This window comes from Adiantum capillus-veneris, chromosome 20 (genome assembly GCF_014529385.1).
Source record: "Adiantum capillus-veneris isolate H3 chromosome 20, ASM1452938v2, whole genome shotgun sequence".
Lineage (NCBI taxonomy): Eukaryota > Viridiplantae > Streptophyta > Polypodiopsida > Polypodiales > Pteridaceae > Adiantum > Adiantum capillus-veneris.
Genome location: NC_140950.1, coordinates 29,664,309 through 29,683,752, shown reverse-complemented (window position 1 = coordinate 29,683,752; position 19,444 = coordinate 29,664,309). Strand labels below are relative to the sequence as shown.

Below are 19,444 nucleotides of genomic sequence, written 5' to 3'. Positions count from 1 at the left end.
TGACGATCAGCAGCCTTTTTCTGTTTTGCCCGAGTCTTCTCCAAGGCAACTTTAATCTTCTTATACATTTCATCCATGTTCTCAACATATCGATCTGCCTCAAAGAACCTGTCCTTTGTGTGCAAAATGGGAGGAACCTTTTTGCTGCCTTCAACAATTTCAAAAGGTGCTTTGCCAGTAGACGAATGCACCGTATTATTGTACGCATACTCAAGCATAGGCTAATACTGTTCCCACTTGCCCTTATTATCTGACACATAGCATTTCAGCAGATCTAAGACAGTAGAATTAGCCTCTTCTGACTGTCCATGAGTTTGTGGATGAAACGAAGACGAGAACTTGAGCGTAGTACCCATGTTCTTAAACAATCCTCTCCAGAACAAACTGGTCATGCGAGGATCACGATCACTGATAATCGATTGTGGCATACCATGGTACTTAAAACACATTGTACATGAACAAGCGTGCCATCTGATCAGATTTTATCTTCGTCCTGATAGGGATAAAATGGGCCTGCTTGCTGAACCTGCAGATAATGGTCCATATACCATCATTCCCTGTTGGCGTTCTTGGAAGATCAAAGATAAAGTCCATAGCAATGCTTTCCCATGGCTTATCCGGAATCGGCAGTGGTTGTAACAACCCTGGTGCCTTTTGCCTGTCAAACTTGACCTTTTGGCAAACTATGCATGCTCGCACAAAGGCATCCACATCTCTCCTCAAGGTAGGCCAATAGAAGAACGTCTCTACCGCTTAAACTGTTGCATCAATGCCACGATGCCCTGCATACGGTGGGACATAACTCTCTTCCATGACCTTATGTCGCAATGGCCTAGTGACACAAAGTCTGCCATGCATCATCATAAAACCATCCCTAAGGAGGTAGTGCTCATGATGTTGCCCCTCTTGTAACTGTTCAAAGATCCTTGCAAAATCTTCATCAACAATATACTGTTCCTTCATGTCATCTAACTCATGATGATAAGGAATTGACACAGCTGAAATTTGTGGCTTTCTTGATAACACATCAGCCACAACATTCTTCTTGCCTTCCACATGCATAATCTGGAAGTGGAACATGGAAAGAATGTTTGCCCATCGCATATGCTTTTCGGATAACTTTGACTGTGTCAAGAAGTATCGCAAGGTCTGATGATCTGTTTGGACAACAAAATCAGCACCTAAGAGGTAGTGCTTCCAGCTAGAAAGCGCATGAATCACGGCCAAGAGCTCTTTCTCATAGACTTGCATTGGACAACAAAATCAGCACCTAAGAGGTAGTGCTTCCAGCTAGAAAGCGCATGAATCACGGCCAAGAGCTCTTTCTCATAGACTTGCATAGTCCTCTTTGGCCCTTGCAAAATTCGGCTTTCATAGGCTACTACCCATCCATCTTGCATTAGCACTGCTCCGATGCTACTGCCACACGCGTCACACTGGACCACAAATGACTTCCTGAGATCTGGCAAAACAATAACTGGATCTGAAGTCAACTTTTCCTTTAAGAGACTAAAAGCTGAAATCTCTTTTTGGGTCCATCTGAAAGTGACCTCTTTCTTTTGCAATGCGTGAAGAGGCGATGCTATCTCTGCAAAATTTCTGATAAACCTTCTATAGTAGGAACACAATCCCAAGAAGCTTCTGACATCGTGCACAGTCTTCAAGTCTGGCCATGTCTTGATAGCTTCGACCTTTGCGGGATCCATTCTAACACCATCCTTTGAGACTATGTGGCCCAGAAAGTGGATCTCTTCGAGGAAGAATTCACTTTTCTTAGGATTGACAAGTAACCTGTGACTGCGCAGCTCTTCGAACACAATGGTCAAGTGACGCCTATGCTCCTCTTCATTCTTCGAATACACTATCATGTCATCGAAGAACGTTCCAACAAACTGTTGATGCGAGCGGAAAATCCGGTCCATCATTCTGTTGAACGTGGCTTGAGCATTTGTTAGCCCGAACGGCATCACTAGAAACTCATAAAGACCAAATGTCGTTCTAAACGCAGTCTTGTGCACATCCTCTGGGCTTATACGAATCTGATGGTACCCACTCTTCAGGTCTATCCTGCTGAAAATTGCAGCACCCTCTAAACGATCGAGAATATCATCAATGCGAGGAATAGGAAACCTATTCTTGATGGTATTCTTATTCAACACACGGTAATCAATACACATGCACCATGAGCCATCCTTCTTCTGCACTAGGAGCACTGGGGAGCAAAAGGGTGAAGAACTAGGCTGAATCAGCCCCTTCTCTAATAACTCCTCAACCTGGCCCATAATCTCTTTCTGCTGCGCCGCACTAGCCCTGTAGGGAGGTCTATTTGGTGGGCTACACCCTGGCACCAAATCTATCCGATGGTCCTCAGGTCTCTCTGGCGGCAATTGCGACGGTAATGAATCAGAAAAACAGTCACTAAACTTTTGCAAAAATGCTGACCTTTCTTTATCTAACATAGATAAATTTGACTCATCACTATCTGAGACATCACGTGCAAAAATCAAGTACACAGAAAGATGATTCTTTATTACAGAAGTGATAGCAGAAGCAGATACAATAGGGACTGACTCTCCTTTAAGCTTTACATCCAAGATGTGAGTTTTGCCCCTATGCTGTACAGTGATCTTTTTGTTGTAGGCATCCAAGACTCCATGCACTCGGAACATCCACGGGATCCCCAACAAGGCGTCGCAACCTTCCAGCGGCATGATGTAAAACTCTTCAGTGTCCACATACGACTGAATATGCAGACGCAGTTTTCCAATGATGGGAGTAACACACTCTGAGTGGCCAGGACATGCCAACCCTGCCTCTGCTGTGTACCCCATCTCTTTAGCTTTGATGCCGAGCTTCATAGCTAACTCTGGTGAGATAAAGTTAGCTAACTCTCTTCAGCTCTGATGCCAAGCTTCATAGCTAACTCTGGTGAGATAAAGTTGGCTTTGGCACCTGGATCAAAGAAGATGAGTGCCGTCTGATCCCTAACTTTACCCCATGCCCTGCATAACTCACTTGCATCTGTGCCGGGCCTGTCACCCACCATGTCTGGCACTAAACCTGCCATGGGTTTAGGCTTCTTGCCTTTCTGGTCTTCTTTATCCTCTGAGTCAGCTGGCCTTTTCCTTTGTGGACAATTTATAGAAATATGACCAGGCTGCTCGCATATAAAGCATTTGTTTTCAGCCATTAGGACCTTCTTTTCCTTGAGCGACTTGCGCACAAAAGGCTTCCTTTTCTGTTTCTTTGCCTGCGCTCCAGAAGTCCTAGCTGAATCCTTATCTTTGGTGGCATGTTCTGACCCCTCTGACGCATCAGGAGCCGTTTTCACAAAGGGCTTCTTCGCTGAATTTTTCTTTTGCTGCCCTCCTTTATCACTGCTCGGAAATCCACTGTCCTCTCCTTTCAACAAGGCAAGACCAGTGTTCGCAACTTCCATAAGCTGAGTAAGGGTAGCCACTCTATTCTTTGTACAGTAATCGCGAAGCCCTTTAGGCAGCCCACAACAATACCTCTCTATCTGCTCTGTCAGTGGCACAAATCTGTAGGAGGTCACTGAGAGTAACGCTTTACAAAACCTCCTATTGTACTCCAGCAAGCTCTTGCACGAAGCTGCCGTAAGCTGGTGCCAATCTGTCAGGACATCGGCTTCAAATTCATTTGATAGCCAAGCAGATGCAAACATTTGCTTGAAGTAAACCCAAGTGGCGGGTGCCTGTCCTTGCATTAACAATGTCGTCCGCCATGTAAGCGCATTGTCCTTTAAGAAAGTGGCCGCTTTCTTGACCTTCGAGGCCTCTGTAAAATTCCCTCCCGCATAAGCTGTATCATACTACTGGAGGAAAGTGAGTGCCTTTGTCTTGTCCTCGAAACCACTGAAGGTACTGAACTTTACTGCTGCACCACCTTCTTTGTAAGCCTTCGGCTTCTCTAGTGCCCCCAAGTTGTCATACGGAATGGTCTGCAACATGGGCACTGTACTAGGCATGATCGGCACGCCTTGGCCATTCACATTTTGCGTAAGAGGTGCGATATCTGGCTGCTGTCCAGAAAAACCAGCCATGCCAAAATGACCCTGTGGCACCCCAAACTGGCCCTGGTTGCAGTGGAAACCTTGCTGCATGCCGATAGTACCATACATGGGGTTTGGCATGATGCCTTGCATACCCCCGAACACTGTTCCTGGCATGTACGGCTGACTTCCAGACGCATAACCAGCCATACTTTGGAACACTGATCCACCCTCGAAATACCCAAGATGTACCGTGGGTGGTGGAAAAACTGAGTGCATAGCCTGGTATCCAGCTCCCTGTCCATTCAAGGCAGCATGCTGGTTCTGAAAGGTGGCGGGCTGAACTGGCATAACCTGTGGAATAGGCGTTCTAGCCACCTGTTCAAGCACGGGAGGAACCTGCTTTGGAGCCCCTGACTCCGCAACATGCGAGTGTTCCCTTTCCTCTTGCGCCTCATGAAGTACCTGGGCTTGAGCTTCAACAAGCTCCGTACGCGGCGTAGGTTGCCTATTTTGCTGTTGCACTGGTGGCGCTTGCAAGAATTCCATAAACCTCGTATTTTGCACTAGCTGTGAAAAGACATTCACCGCGGCAACTAACTGAGTCTTAAACGCATCATCCTCAAGTTACCCTGTCATAAAGCCCTGTACTACTGGAGGGACATTCACGTTGACAGGAGGTACAGACTGACGTGGCCGTGAGCTCTCGCCAATCTCAAAAACCATAGGAATCTCCTGCCTGTCCTTTGGAGAGGAACCCTCTTCCATAATTCCCTTCCCCTTGTCGGCCATAGTGTAATCCCCGCGTTCTTGCACTGTGTGTCTTTACCGTGAACAATCCAGGCTCACTCTTTGAGGAAAAAGTGATTGATATCCCGGCAATGGAACCATGGAACCGGCCCGTAGGGCGGTAGGCGTTGGCTTTCACCCGAAATTCTTTACTTTATACACACACACACACACACAGCACTTTGCAAAGAGAACCTGTGACGGGAGTTAACACTTAAATACACACACGGCTCGGAAGCTAGAATGCTCCGAGCAGACGCCGACAACCTGTAGGCCCCAAAATTGGCGCCCCTTTCGGTATTTCTTTATTCTTTAGGAGGGTAAATTACAAGGTAAGGTCCTGGGAATCCTTCACGTTTATCCACCTAGATACCATTTGATTTGGCCAAATTTCGGCAGCATAACAGCCCCAAAACTTGCACGAAACCAATTCCCCTGTTGGAACTCGCTTGCACTGTCGTATACCCTCTGATTCCTGTCCAAAAACAGTAAATTCAGCATGCTGTATTTACTGGTTTTTGCCCTGTTTTCAGCCCCAAACAGTCCCCTAACTGTCCTCTGCCAGTGGGGAACGATTCACAATGATCCTGGTGTCCGTATGACTGAAAAACAGTGAAATTACAGCACATACACAGTGCTGATTTTGCACCTGTACGGTGAGGTTATGACCCTCACCAGTGTCTGCTTTGGAGTAGCAGTTAGCTACCCCTGTTTCTGGTCAAGGACGCTCTTGCCTAGGCATCACTCCTAGCACCACACTGTACATGAGAGGGAAAGAAAGCACTCCATAGCTCTTAACCTGTGACAAAAGCTGAAATGAGGCCTCTCCCAGCATAAAAATCAGCGCCCATTTTTTTGCAAGAGGAAAGTTGACCAAAATGTGACACTTGGCGCATTTTCAAGCATTTTCCCGTTTCGGGTTCGCCGCTTAAAAATATCCCAACCGACGCGTCAGTTGACTTCGCGGCAAAGTTATAAAGTGTTCCCCTAGTCATACCGGAGGTAATGACGCGAACACATTTCACGGCCCAAAATAGCAGTTCCCTAAATTTTAGGAGATGCTTCCGTTGGGCTCCCACTGGTCTTCTGACCATCTATCCTCATTGGGACCGCATCCAAAAGTGCAATGTGGCCCAACTGTCGGATACTTTTTGTTGGTAGTCCCACCTTGACTTTACGCCTTAATTGAGTTCACTTCCTAGTATCCACCAACTTGCTAAGTGCGACGAGGGGACCTATATGATCTTGCTCTGAGCGTAGACATCCTCTTACCATACGAATTCCAGTGCCGACCACTTCCCGTCTGCGGGTGAATCTACCGTTCACATTGGCCATACAATGTCCGAGTGTTTGCTACTTCAAAAAGAGGGTCGCAAAACAAATAAAATAAACCCCATTGGAGAGAAACCAACAACCAAGGTTAGCAATTGCCACATCTCTGTGACATGGTTAATAACTGCCACGTCCTCGTGACAGTAATCCCACGTTCCTGTACTCTGTGTTTTCACCAAAAACCAACCGGGACTCACTTCTTGAGGAAAAAGTGATGTTGTCGTGTTGACGGAACCATGAAATTGGCCCGTAGGGCGGTAGACTTTGGCTTTCACCCGAAACTTTACTTTAGACTTTAGGACACAGAGAAACTTTGCAAATAAAAACTTGTAACGGGAATTGACACTTCAAACACACATGGCTTGGAAGCTAGAGTGCTACCAAGCAGACGCCGACACCTGTTGGCCCCAAAGACTGGCGCCCCTTTCGGTATTTCTTTATTGTATTCAAAGAGGGAATAGAACCTGTGATTTCCTAGGAGTTGTCCCGTATAATCCGGGCTGAAAATGACATGTTCAAGCCTGATTTAGCAGCATAACTGTACTAGGATGCTTCATAGACAGTATTCCTATGCAATAGGTGACTTTCCCGACGCATACGGACACTTTGCAAAACCTGGCGAGAATCTGCAGCATGCTGAATTCTCCGTTTTCTGCCCTAAAAATGCGCTAGACCACCCGCACAGCGGTCCCCTTACGTCCCTGGATCTCCTAGGGGTATTAGGGACCGTTTAACCGAAACCCTAAACCTGCAAAAATGCACAGGAAGTTGTAATTCCCTGTTTTGGGCTCCGTTTTGCGAGCCGGTCGCATCCGTAGCAAGTCCTCGAGCTCTCGCACTTGTAGGGATACTTGCACTTAAAAATTTGGCAAGATTTCTCGTGTGAAATCTCTCCGGATTCACGTATACCTACGGGGGATTAGCAACTAGCTAATCCAATACCTGTGCAAGAGACTCTTGCCTCGGCAAAATCACGCATGAACCCACACAATGTACAACAGATGAAAAGCCCTCGAGCGGGGCATCACGTTTCTGTATTCAAAAGGGAAGAGAGGTGTGCGAGTGTAGAATCATCGTGCTACATAGTGCAAGGGAGAAGGTAAGCTTTCCATTAAAGCTTCAACACTTGCACCAACTACTCACACACACACAAACACACACACACACACACACACATTGTAAGTCACAGTGAGAGAAAAGCAGCCATCATGTGGATTTTGCGCAAATTCCCAATTGAGGTGGCTTGGTTCGACTCTTTGGAGGCTTTGGTGCTACCAAGTGTCCACTATGCCTCTTCTGAGTTAATTTCCTAGTACTCACCGACTTATAAGTGTAGCGAGGGGGGCCTAAATGACTTTGAACTGAGCCTGGACACCCTTTTACTGCTCGGATTCCAGTGCCGATTGGCCGGACCATCTCGTGGTGACCTGTCCTTCCCAACTGTGGGTGAAACTCTCGGCCGTTTCACATTGGCCACGCAATGTTCGGCCATTTGTGACTTCAAAAAGAGGCTCCCAAAAATTAACTAAAAATCATCGGAAAGAAACCAACAACTAAGGTTAGCAATTGCCACGTCCTCGTGACAGTAATAAGCAGTTGCCACGTCCTTGTGACAGATACCCGAAAAGGGGTGCCCTAGGATGAGCACAACACACACACACAAGCTTCCCCTACCCTCTCTCAAGTAGGTGCCCAGCAAAGCTTCCCAACCCACACCTCCCACCCAGGACATGAAAATAAGGGGAAAAAATATGATAGAACGGGGGAATCAGTCTTTAGGGCCTTGGGATAAAGTTGCAATGGTAAGGGAAAAAGTACTCCTTGCCTACAGGAGGCTACATAGCCGTGGAGAGAGCCAAAACCCCGGGCTACACATGGCAGACACAACCCGACATGAGAAAACTACCTCACTCTAACCGGGTACAACCTCAAAACCACCCTCACTCCCTATCTTCTATTCTTGGGAGGTAGTGAGACGACTAGACGAATCTAGAGAGATGCAAGACTCTTAACACCCCCTCTCAGCTCCTGGAAAGGAAGACGAGCTAGGGAGCTAGATAATCAATTTGCAACTATCAGGTGAGGGATTCATTGAGGAGGATATCTGCAACAATCTCCAAGGGCGAATAATATCTGGCCAGTACACCATCCAATTACCATCCTTGGACCTCGAACACGTCCGGGAAGTATAATTTCAAGTGTTGGGGTTTAACGCAGGGCCAAGAACCTCCTCAACTCAATTAACTCATGAGTTGCTACACCAGCATCTGTAAAAAATACTGATGCTGACTGTTTTTTCTCTTTGCTTTTTGTTTTCTCAAGCTTCCAACACAGTAGGCATTTTGTCTCTCTGTCACTGCCTTCCTTTGCCTCTCTAATTGTATACATATCTATGAATATTTGTGTGTGCACGCATGTGTAGAAATAAATAAATGTATATGTATGTATCTTTACTTGTACATGCATGCACACACCTATATGTGTGTGCATATGAATACAGATGTGGGTGTGCACTGTGTACACACACACACACACACACACACAGATATACACACACATATATGTATAGGTAGATAATTGGTGCATGTGTCTGTGTGAAATAAGGAAATGGCTTTCGCTTTTTTTTTCTTGCCCTGAAACGAAATGTTTCAAACACACTCGAAATCCCGAATGAAGGAAACCACAAAAAGTTTCATGTCACTCTGATGTACAGTCACAATGTCGACATATAATCCTTCGGGGTTTACTTATTTGCGTCTTTTTTTTGCTCTCTGTTTTGATGGCTTTTTTTTGTATCTTTTGTTTTTCTTGATTTCCTTTTTCTTTTTGCTTTTTCTCAGCTCTGCTGCTTGCTTTAGTTGCATGCGTGTATGTGCGCACATGCGTGTGCATGCATGCAGGGTTGTGTGTGTATATGTGCCTGTGCACATGTAGGTGTGCTGCATTGTGTGTGTGACTGTGTGTGGGTGGCTTCATGTGTGCTGGTATGTATGTTTCTGTGTGGGGTTGCGTTGGTTGGAATGTGTTTTGTGTTTATATCCATGGTCTTCTGCACCGTGCACCAGCTAGTATGTCATGAAGTGCTGCTCTCTGCCTAGGGCTATCACTGCCCCGGGTTGGTTGACCGCTCAACAGCTAGCGGCTTCGATGCTGCCTGGAGATGGTTTGTGTTCTTGAACTAAGCTTTCGTTGTTCTCTCGTCCTTTTTTCTTGTTATGATTTGGGTTTTTATTTTTTTCTCTCTTGGTTGGCTCTCTTCCAGGTTTCATCAAGCTAGTTTTTTTATGGAAGTGCATGTTCTCTGCAGTCCTCAAGCCACCTTTAGGAAGTGGACCGAGCTGTTGTTTCCGAGGTGTCCTCGCTGTTTGCAAGTCTTGATCTACCCATTTGGCTGGGCTTCTGTTGCAACCCTCTTGGAATACTCCTGGTGGTTCTTTCACGTCATTCTCGTCCTGCATATGGGCTTCTGTGGATGCCCCCTTCTTGTGACCCGACTGACGCTTATTCTGCAGGTAGGCCATGCATAGCGCAACTGCTTGAGCTAAGGAGACCCCAACAATCTGCAGTCCACTGAAAAAAGTGCTCTCCAGCTCATTAAAAAAGCGCCCGGCTCCGGCTTTACCGTCCTTAGTATGGCCCCTTTACCCTAGGTCCTCCTAGACCATATAGCCCTTTTAAAATACGTAAGCGTTGCCCCATACATCCTCTTATCATAAATGCAGAGCATTTCTAGTAACCATCCTCTACTTGAAGTGCAAGGCACGGTCTGCAACAAGGTATATTGGCACTTGGTTTTTGCTTGGTGACTTCCATTTATGGCATGCAATCGTAGTGCGAGCTCTTTTGTAAAGGAGTGGTGATGCTACTCGGGCTCTGCAAGAGAAGGTTAGACATGAGTGCTGCAACTCTTAAGGACCATTGCCTCTTCTAAGGTCACTTCCTCTCACAATTTTATTGAATTAAAGTATGTGAAGATTCTCTTTCTTCTGGAATTCGCCTTTCCATCAGCACAATATGGATTTGCTTCGTACTCTTGTGGTGTATTTTGAAAAGACTAGAAGAGAGTTTTCTGTCAACAAGAAGATATGTAAGATTCTCGTCTATTACCTCAATTAAAACATTTGTGCTTCTCACACTTCATGATGGCAGATGTGGTATTTCTTGTTTATATAATTTGAAATGATCGTGAATTATGAACTCGTTTCTAGTGTTTTTCCTTTGAACCTCAAATGTCTCATACCCCAAATGCTGCTCCTGGTGTTGCCATCGCACATCTTGTCTGGTGCGATTTAAGTGATTTTAGCTGCAAGGATCGGGTGTGGGTGTTGTGTGTGGTTCTAGGTTAGGGTTATGGTGTAGATTAACTTATCTTTGCTGATCTTTCCTCTCGACAAAGGTCGTGCATGCCAAACGCAGATAGCAAGGATCCTCTCGATTGCCACACTAGCTTTTCAATATAGATCTGTCCTTCCTCTAGAGAGCCGAATTTGTCTCTCCAAGCTTGATCTGTACTATTTTCTAGAGAATTTGAGAACCTCTCTCTCTCTCTCTCTCTCTCTCTCAATATACTTCATTTCATCCCAATGTTTCTTGCAAGGATTAGGCATGTAGCGACTTCATCACTCCCATTGCAAATGCAATCGCTCACCACATCATGTCTACCCACAGCTAAGGAATATAGTCTTAACCATCTCGGCCTTCTTAGCATCCGATCTTTTCCTTCACCTAAGAGGTTTTTTCCTCGTGCTTTGTATATATAACCATCACTCTATGGATATCTTATTTGGTATTTTCACACCAAGTAATACATTCTCCACTGTGTGTCTTGAGCATCTTCTCCATCTCCGAGCTTTGTGTGCATTCTTGCGACCCTAACCTCAACAAGTAATACATTCTCCACTGTGTGTCTTGAGCATCTTCTCCATCTCCGAGCTTTGTGTGCATTCTTGCGACCCTAACCTCAACAAGTTAGCATGACATCATCTACACATGGATTAAACTACTTAGGCGTATGTGAGGCTCTACTACATGGGAGATTCACTAGTCCATTCCATACGGTATCATGTGAGTGTATATAGAGGGTTTTTGGGCAATGTACATAAGCATATGCAATAGGGGTATCCCTCCCAAAACTTGCAAACTCTCTCTCTCTCTCTCTCTCTCTCTCTCTCTCTCTCTCCACCCACTATTTGGGAGTGGTTTGGGGGGAAAGGTTTGTGTTTAGATATCCTTTTGAGTATAGAGAATCCCAAAAAGGTTTAGAAAATATTCATAATAATTTTTATTATGTGCATTACTTCCAACATCATGAGCTTATAGTGAGGGTGCACCACGTACCTGGCTAGATGTTGTTTATGGCAAAGGATACGTTCAACTTTGAGCTAGTTGATCATGGCCAAGAGAAGAAAATTTATGCTTGGTTTCTAGGAAAAAATAGTGTAGATATGGTTTAAAAATCTGGTCAATTTTGCAAGATTTTGAAATTAGAGTAGTATGATCCTGCTCCAAACACATGCACATGGAATCCATTTACATCCAATTTTAAGAGCTTTCGGGAGCTCACGATTACAAAGTCTTTAATGATTATGTGAAAGGTAGCTCAATTTATATCATGCCTTTTGTTTAATCTATTTGAAAGGTCAATTGTAACATTTTTATCTCTATTATCTAAGAATGAAGTAAGTTATGTGCCGGAATATCAAGCAAAGATAGATCAAATTTTTGTTTAATTTAGAGTAGATTTTGTTCGCACGATTCTCGTAGAAATTGTTGCATCGTGCAAATTGAAACACTTTCTAAATTTGGACCTTTTTATGGCATTATATTTCCAACATAGGAGGATGTTGGATTTTTGGCTTGCAGAAGGTCATAGGGTTTTTGCTGCAAAATTGTTGCAAACTCTAGGCCGTCCAATGGTTTGTTGGATGGCTGCCACGTGTTGCAAGGCTTCTAGGGTTATTTTATTAAGTTTCATTTGACCCATGTTGAATTCCTTTTCGTGCTGCTCTTGGCGGGCCTCGATCCTTTCTGCTCTCCTCTTGCCAGAGGATGTGGCGCGCGCCCAGCGGGTGTTGTCCTAGCGAGAAGACGGTTGCAGAGCAGGTATTGTCCTACCAGAGCACCTAGCGTTGTTCCATACGCAGTTTCCTTGTTTAATGCCGCGGGGTTTTCAAGATTGTGGAAGGTGATTGCATTCAAGGGGGTTGCTTTGCAGGCTCAGGTGGCGAGGATGTGGCAGCAAGAGCTTTTCCATGCGCTGTTTTGCTCGTTTAATGCCATAGGCGGGCTTCTCAAGGTCGTTGAAGGCGATCGTGCAGGCTAAGGTTACAAGCATTGCTCGTGTTGCTCTTTGTGGTTAAGTGCACGTGCTGAATGGAGTACGGGACATGTAATTTCCATGTGCTTGTTGTACCATATATGACAGGCCAGAAAGGGCAGAAAAATGCTTTGTGATAAGTTCTTGTTTCGGGTGGTTATCATTATATTGTGTCATGGCAGCAAGCCTGAGGATTTGTTTTGATGTATGAGCTTTTGAGCTACATTACCTAGTGGAAGATTCTCTGTCTGTCTTGCTTTGTACAAGCTTTTGAGCTACATTATCTAGTGGAAGGTTCTCTCTTTGTTTTGTTTTTGCACATGTGTCCTCAAGTCTCAATCTTTGTTGTCATGTTTGAGCTTTCACCTATCTCTCGCTATTCAATTTGTATGTGCTTATATGCTGTAATTGCAAATTTAAATCAGTCAAGGAGTTGAAAGTCCGTTGTACATTGGTTTGAGGGTTTGTTTCTTGCCTCTTAAAGTACCTGCAACGACATTTCTTTGGAGATCGTCTTTATCATGGCATCTGATGACGGCATTGTCAGTGGCGGTGAAGGGAGTGCAAGCAATGCCTCACCCAAAGATGGTGAGAGCATGGACTTCTCTGGAGGTTTGCTTTTCTGTCTTGTGCACTGGTTTTGTGTTACGTTGTCGGTCTTGGTTTGTTCGTGCTTGCGAGTGATGCAGTTGAAAAAGTTTGTTGCGCTGGTGTTGTTCTCCCGATCTTGTTGCTTGCTTTTTGTTACACTTGCAAGTGATGTGCTCGTGATGGTGGTCACGTGTTTGGGTCCACAAAAGTGCAACAGCAGGGCTGCGCGTGCATGGGCCCTTTAGCACAGTATCGGCAGGTCATGCTACAAGGGGCTGGACCCTCATTACCCCAGCGTGGGATTGCCATCAGGCCATGAGCTGCCCTGCGTGGAGCCGCGAGCAGCCATCAGGTAGTCGCTCAGCTAGGAGTTGGGAGCAGCCTGAGCTCTATTGACTTGTGTGTCTTAGCTCCCGCATACAAGTTCTGGCCATCTATTTCTGATGCCTGCAGTGGGCTGTGGTACTGTACCATTGCGCCCAGGTCAGGGGCTGTTTTGCTCAATCGCCTGGATCGTGCAGGGCCAGGGTGATTACCTCTCTTTGAGTTTGTGGACATAGGCAGCAGGCCTTTTTGACTGAGGGGTTGTCTCCTTCTTTTGCCATGTATTCTGGTTGCGGAGCTCTGTCGAGCTAGACATCTCCTGGACGTGTTCGGCTTACGCTTTGAGACCTTCGAGGTTCAAGGGATTGTAAATCTCTCTCTCTATTTTGGTACTTGGCTATCATCTAGGTGTTGCCGGCCACTATAGACCCGGCCATAGTGTTGCTCTCGGGCTCGAGAAGCCCTCGTGTGTTGATCATCGTTGGAGTATTGTGGGTTCCCCGTTGTATGAGACCAGGGGCCCTGACGTGTCTTCACCTTCAGCAAGCCTTGCTCAATCCCATCGAGTACCTTGCTAGGGGGCTCCTTATCAACAAACCTAGGTATTCCTAATCGCCATCCATGACTTCGATGGCTGCCGCGTTCAAAGTTGCTCCCCGTGAGCATAAGGTCGCAATACAACAACACGAGCATCACAACAAATCTGGGCTTGATCTCTCAAGACCCTCATTTACCGTCATGTTTGAAACCAAACTCGGCTCATACCATGTTACCTCCTTGCATTTTGCCTGGCTCTCGAGCTCAGGCTCCACTTGTCCGTGCCATCTTGACCATCGAGGAGATCGTCCGCTGTAGTGCAGGACGTCTCAGGTAAAGGGACAGCCAGCCCTTTGGTTGCATCATGTCTGGCCAGTCAAAAGCTAGGCTTGGGGGCTCAATGTCCTAAAAAAAAATTCAGTCCAAACTTTGCTCCATGCTTGCCATTCAATGGACAGTTCTCCCGTGTATCAAGTGAGTACAATGATTCCGACTAGGACACCAGTTCTTACTAACCACCGCTCATCTGCCCAAACCATCTCGGTAACATGCTTGGCCGTCCGCTGATTCACGGGACGCCTCAGTCGAGGGGAGTTTGAATCCTCCAACCACACCATATCTGTTCCATCGAACCGGGTCTGAAAACCCCAGCTCTTGATGGCCAGGATTTGTGAATACTTCATGAACGGGCACCTCGTCCTGAGTGCCAAATCCGGAAACTGGTGGTTCATTACATCTTCATCGAAGTACAATTGCACGCTCACCATAATCTGCCCCTGCCTGCCAAGGCGCATGCCCGTTGAGAACTACCCCAAAGGTGTTGCCTCTAGTTTCTTTAACTCTACATACACCCCACTCGACAACCCTCTGCCTTTGCTAATCATAGCACTAGCATCATGCACACGCAACGGCTGTCTCGTATCCCACAGCCCCAATCTTTTTATGTTCTGGTTATACCTTTTCTGAGCCGTCTCTACTTGCAACAACTCACAAACCTCAGCAAGCCCAGCCTCGGGCATCAGTCCTTCATTAGCTTTTGGCTTATGCATGTCTACGCATGCTCGCATTTCCCCATCGCCTGAGGGGAGTGAATCAACAGGCTCCACCTGACGCTCTTTATGATCATCCTCGCTTGAGAAGTTCGCAATCTTGCTACCTGGCTCGGAGGCTTCCATATACGTTGCCTCTCGAGCAGAAGCTCATGATGTTATGCATTGTATGAAAAACATTGAGAGACTTCGTTTTCTTGCATCAGAAAATTTCTAAATCTTCTTGTGTATGTAACCTGGCGAGGGATTTGAAACGTGACATTTTCCAAGATTAAATAACTTGTTTGCTTGCTCATCCAAAAAGAAATCATATTTGGCGCAAGCTTGTTCGCATCCTTTCAAGAAGTTCCTTTCTGCACCTCGTTCTTCCTTTGCTTTTACGAGTGTACTGCTTGCCGGATGTTTTTTACGCCCTCTTTGCTTTGCTCAACTAGTCAATTTTATGGTTAATTGGATGCTTCCTTTTCTTTTCCTCCTGCAGAGCTGCGTAGGTTCGTTGAGTCTCCTCCATGTCCTACAGACAAACGTTCATCGCACTTGGTAGTGTCGAGCTCTGTCGGGTCGCCGCCAAATCCGGGCTTCGAGGAAATCGCAGCTGGAAAGAGGTGTAGGCGTGCGTTGCTTCAAGGAAGCCCTGCTAACGATCCCGTTGGAAGTGCAGGTATGGCCAATGTGCACAATCATTCTTTGTGGAATAGTTTTGACGTGTCTACGATGTTCTTCGCTACAATGCATTCTTGAGTGTTGAGTTGCGTTAAGATGGTGCTCTGCTTTTTTTTGCAGGCAAAGGATACTCTCCACTAGAGGAGGAGTGCGCATAAGCACCGTCTTCGTCTCAACAACAACTTCCTTGCCCAGCTCACGAATTGCGCAAAGCTGCAGCCTCATTTTCTGAAGTTGGCCAATCTTCAGTTGCTCAGAATGTCTTGGACAGCGACAAGCTACTGGAAAAAGGGAAAAGCTTGTTAGTCAAGGAAACCTTGCCGCTATTCATGATTAGCGATATAGATGAGGATAGTAAACCTTTCACCATAGAGGGCAAAATGTTGAATTGGTATGGCACATACCGTTCCATCTCCCCTGGGCAAAAGAAAAATGCACGTTACTTCAAGTTTGACATCATCGATGCCGATTGCATTGACATGATCCACGGTCGTCGTTGTGGATCCCTTCATTGAGACCTACACTAGGGAGCTCAAGATCGGCTTGTTCGTCATGATTGACTATCCTCTTGTGAGGGCTAAAAACCATAGCGATGTTGGGTCAACTTTGTTCTCCTTGCATGTCGGTTTGTTGTCTTGCAAAGTCGTAATTTCCATAGAGAATTGACACTACATTTGGGGATTTGGTTGTTGTTGATGGCTCGACCCCAGACGACAAAGCAGTTGTACGTATAAGAAGCATTGGCTTTAGTGTTTCTTTCTTTCGATATTGACAAACCTTTTATCATATGTAGGTCAGCTTTGTCAACTCTCGAAAGCATGACTATGATCGGGTGATGGCCCAGATGGCTAGGGAGGACATTGTTATGTTTGTGGCTAGGAATATTGGCCTCTTTGTTGGCAAGGTGCGCACATTGTCTGTTCTGGACGTCACAACTTTGGCCCCCATGCGAGGATCACGCTTGAAGGAAGAATTGACCACAGCATTTCATAAACAGTGTGAGATTCTCGGCTACAATAGAGAGGTGACTTTGCATGGTTTGCACTCAACCGCATAAACACATCTTTAGTGGTCTTTACACGTTTGTTTTTTTTGTAGGTTGTGGGGACTTTGCGCTTTGTGAACTTCAATAGAGCTCTCTTGCATTCCCAGTGCTCAGTTTGTGACTCGCCGAAGGTGAAGAAGGTTGAAGGCCGACTATGTTGTTCTCTATGCGATAAAGATCACGTCATCAACACGACTCTCAGGTTGAGGCACAGATCCAAAGCAGCATTGACAGATGTGTTGTGGCAGTTCAAGTGTAAGGGTCTATGGTGGATCGTCTTCTGGGCTTGCCAAGGAGCTTCAAGGAGGTGTACATGGAGAGCATTCCAGAGGCGAGGGATATTTTATCGACATCTGTTGTCGAGGGTGTGTTCAAAATTGGCACAAATGGGTCTATGATATCTTTCACTTCTCTGTTGGAAACCTAGATGCTTTGAGAGCATGGATTTCCATAGCTTTTGGCCTTTCACCACGAATAACTATGCTTCCTTACCTAAACTCCTCTACAATCGATGAACTAAATTTTGGCTTGTCCATTGTATATCGCTTTCATAAGAAAATCGTATCTTGCAGTTGAGCCTTGTTGCCATGGTGTCTCTCCATAACTCGCTCTCTACTCTTCCTTCCTCTCCATCTTTTCAACCTTCCAAAGCCCAGACTCTCTCTCTCTCTCTCTCTCTCTCTCTCGCTCTCGCTCGCTCTCGCTCTAATACACACACACAAACAAACACACAAGGTGATTTAATATTTACAATCTTTGCGTGTCTTTCCAATGACTCACTTGGCCAAACACGATGTCGATACCGTTTTCGCGGCATAGTTTCCGAACAATTCAGAAATCTTCCTCGCGCTACACCATCTCCAAAACTCAACAAGTGCACCACATGACCTTAAATCAAATTTGCTCAACGACTTGCTTGAGAGCTTCTTGCTTGAAAGACAAGTTGTCCCACCGGGTGCATGCCTCTTCTTCCGTACTGACGGGGCCACTACCGCAATGACGGCCACAAAATTCACGTCTTTGTATTCAACACGCGTCAACTCACTTGCTCTTAGCCTCGACGTGTTAACGGCCTTCGCTCGCTTTGCGACTTGTAGGTTAAAAGTGTATTTGAAAAGAAATGGAAGCGTGAGAACAATCATCTTGGGGATGCCATCGAAACCATTTCTTGCAAAGGGCATTCTGCTCTCCGAAACAAGCAATGGCATCATATACCTTCCCACCTTCACAACGTGCTCAAGCCGTGCACGTGTTGGATGGAAAGAAGATGAGGTGGCCACTTTGCATAGGCTATGCTTGCATGAGGATTTGCCTGCTGTTGAGGTGGTCCGCATGTTCCAAGCCAAACACCCACACACGTTGCACACAACCCAGGCCGTGAAATGCAAGCTTTCACGTCTGAAGAACGAGAAGGGCCTGGTCACTGGTGCTCAGATACGAAGCACCCATGCCAGGTTGAGCAAGCCGATTAAGAGATACAACAAAAGCATCAAGGACAAGCCCATTACATTCTGCGGAAAATGTGGACGCTTGCTATTCCGCCGCCAGCTAACACGTCAGCTTCTGCCTCCAGTTGCGGAATCCACTTCAAGGAAGCGAAGACGCTATGGGGATGTGTACGTCTGTAGCCAGTGCAAGAAACACTCGACAAGCGATAGCAATCACCTGTGGAGCTTGCAAGAGACAGGGGTCAATCCAGCACTTCCCTTTATCTCAGATCTAAACCCCGTAGAGGCACGCTTGGTCTCCATTTGTATCCCCTTCGCCAAGATACGTGAACTGACGTACGAAGGTCAGTATGGGCTTAGAGGTAGCGTTGTCAATATGCTTGCTAACTTGGAGAAGAGCCAGACTGTGCTGCCGTGCTTCATTGAGGATGAGGCTTCTGTCCTTGTGGGAATCAAACGGAAGCTCGAATACGATAGATGTTACCTAAGCGGTGTTGTGCGACCCCTGCTCACAATGCGTGCAACCACTACGCTATTGTCCACACCACTCTACACGAGAGAAGGTGTCACCATCAATGACAAGTGGCTTGCACATCGTTCTAGTCTAGGTATGCCTCCTACGAATACCCTTGACGCCAATGCGCATGATGTTGAGCTTGAGGATGAACAGACTGATGTCATGCTTCATGGGGTCACAAGTGCGGCAGAGGTTGTCGATTACAGTGGCAAGATTCTTCATGATTGCGCCTTGCGAGGGAAATTCACCGTTGAGCATCTTCACGGACGAGTATTGCGAAGAGTTGAGCTTCCCAACTCTTTTCTTTGGGTCACCTAGAAGATATTGAGAAGCCGCAAGCAAAGATTATCAAACGATTGCAAAGTGGGAGCTCCTGAACGTTGACAGAAGATTCGTCCTGGACATCGAAAATTTATTTTTCAAGTCTATCAAAATCATGTCACAACAAGTTGCTTCCTCTGTTTGGGTGCGAATGCGCAAGGGAAAGCTAGCAGGTACAACTCTGACTGCAAGGCAAGTTGTAGAAGACACAAACATAGAGAGGCTTTTGAACTCAAGGTTAGGCTTCAGAGACTTCGAGGCACTGCGCACATCCTCCGACTACAAGGAAAAGATGAAAAAAAAATGTCTTCGCAATGATCCGACAACTTGAACTGCCCCCATTTTTGTCACGTTCTCCACCGTAGAGCGAAGATGGAAAGAGCTTCTTGCTGCACTAGAGAAGTTAGTCACGCTGAGCCAAGAGCCCGAGGAGAGCCTGAGCTCATACCAACGTCGCCTCATTCGTGCCAATCCCATTACAACTGCCCGTTTCTACATCA

General features: G+C 46.1%; 1 protein-coding gene and 2 pseudogenes across 7 annotated transcripts in view; all 3 read left to right on the top strand.

Annotated features, from left to right (window-relative positions):
- LOC147432302 (uncharacterized) overlaps nt 1-15,456 on the top strand; it is a 59,977-nt gene extending 44,521 nt beyond the window's left edge. Inside the window, exons 2-3 of one of the 6 annotated variants that reach the window (XM_086492265.1) lie at nt 12,179-12,235; nt 12,348-12,751. In XM_086492265.1, the coding sequence (XP_086348391.1) occupies nt 12,179-12,235; nt 12,348-12,414 (124 nt within the window). In that variant the 3' untranslated portion in view covers nt 12,415-12,751. The other 5 variants (XM_086492264.1, XM_086492267.1, XM_086492266.1 and 2 more) reach the window with 5 other exon arrangements.
- Nucleotides 15,350-17,094, top strand: LOC147432301 (uncharacterized; annotated as a pseudogene). The gene is made up of 4 exons (XR_015185530.1): nt 15,350-15,611; nt 15,734-16,238; nt 16,407-16,637; nt 16,712-17,094. The product of XR_015185530.1 is annotated as an uncharacterized LOC147432301 (transcript).
- A 357-nt stretch (nt 17,095-17,451) lies between these two features.
- LOC147432300 (uncharacterized) lies at nt 17,452-18,941 on the top strand (annotated as a pseudogene).
- The last annotated feature ends 503 nt before the right edge of the window (nt 18,942-19,444 follow it).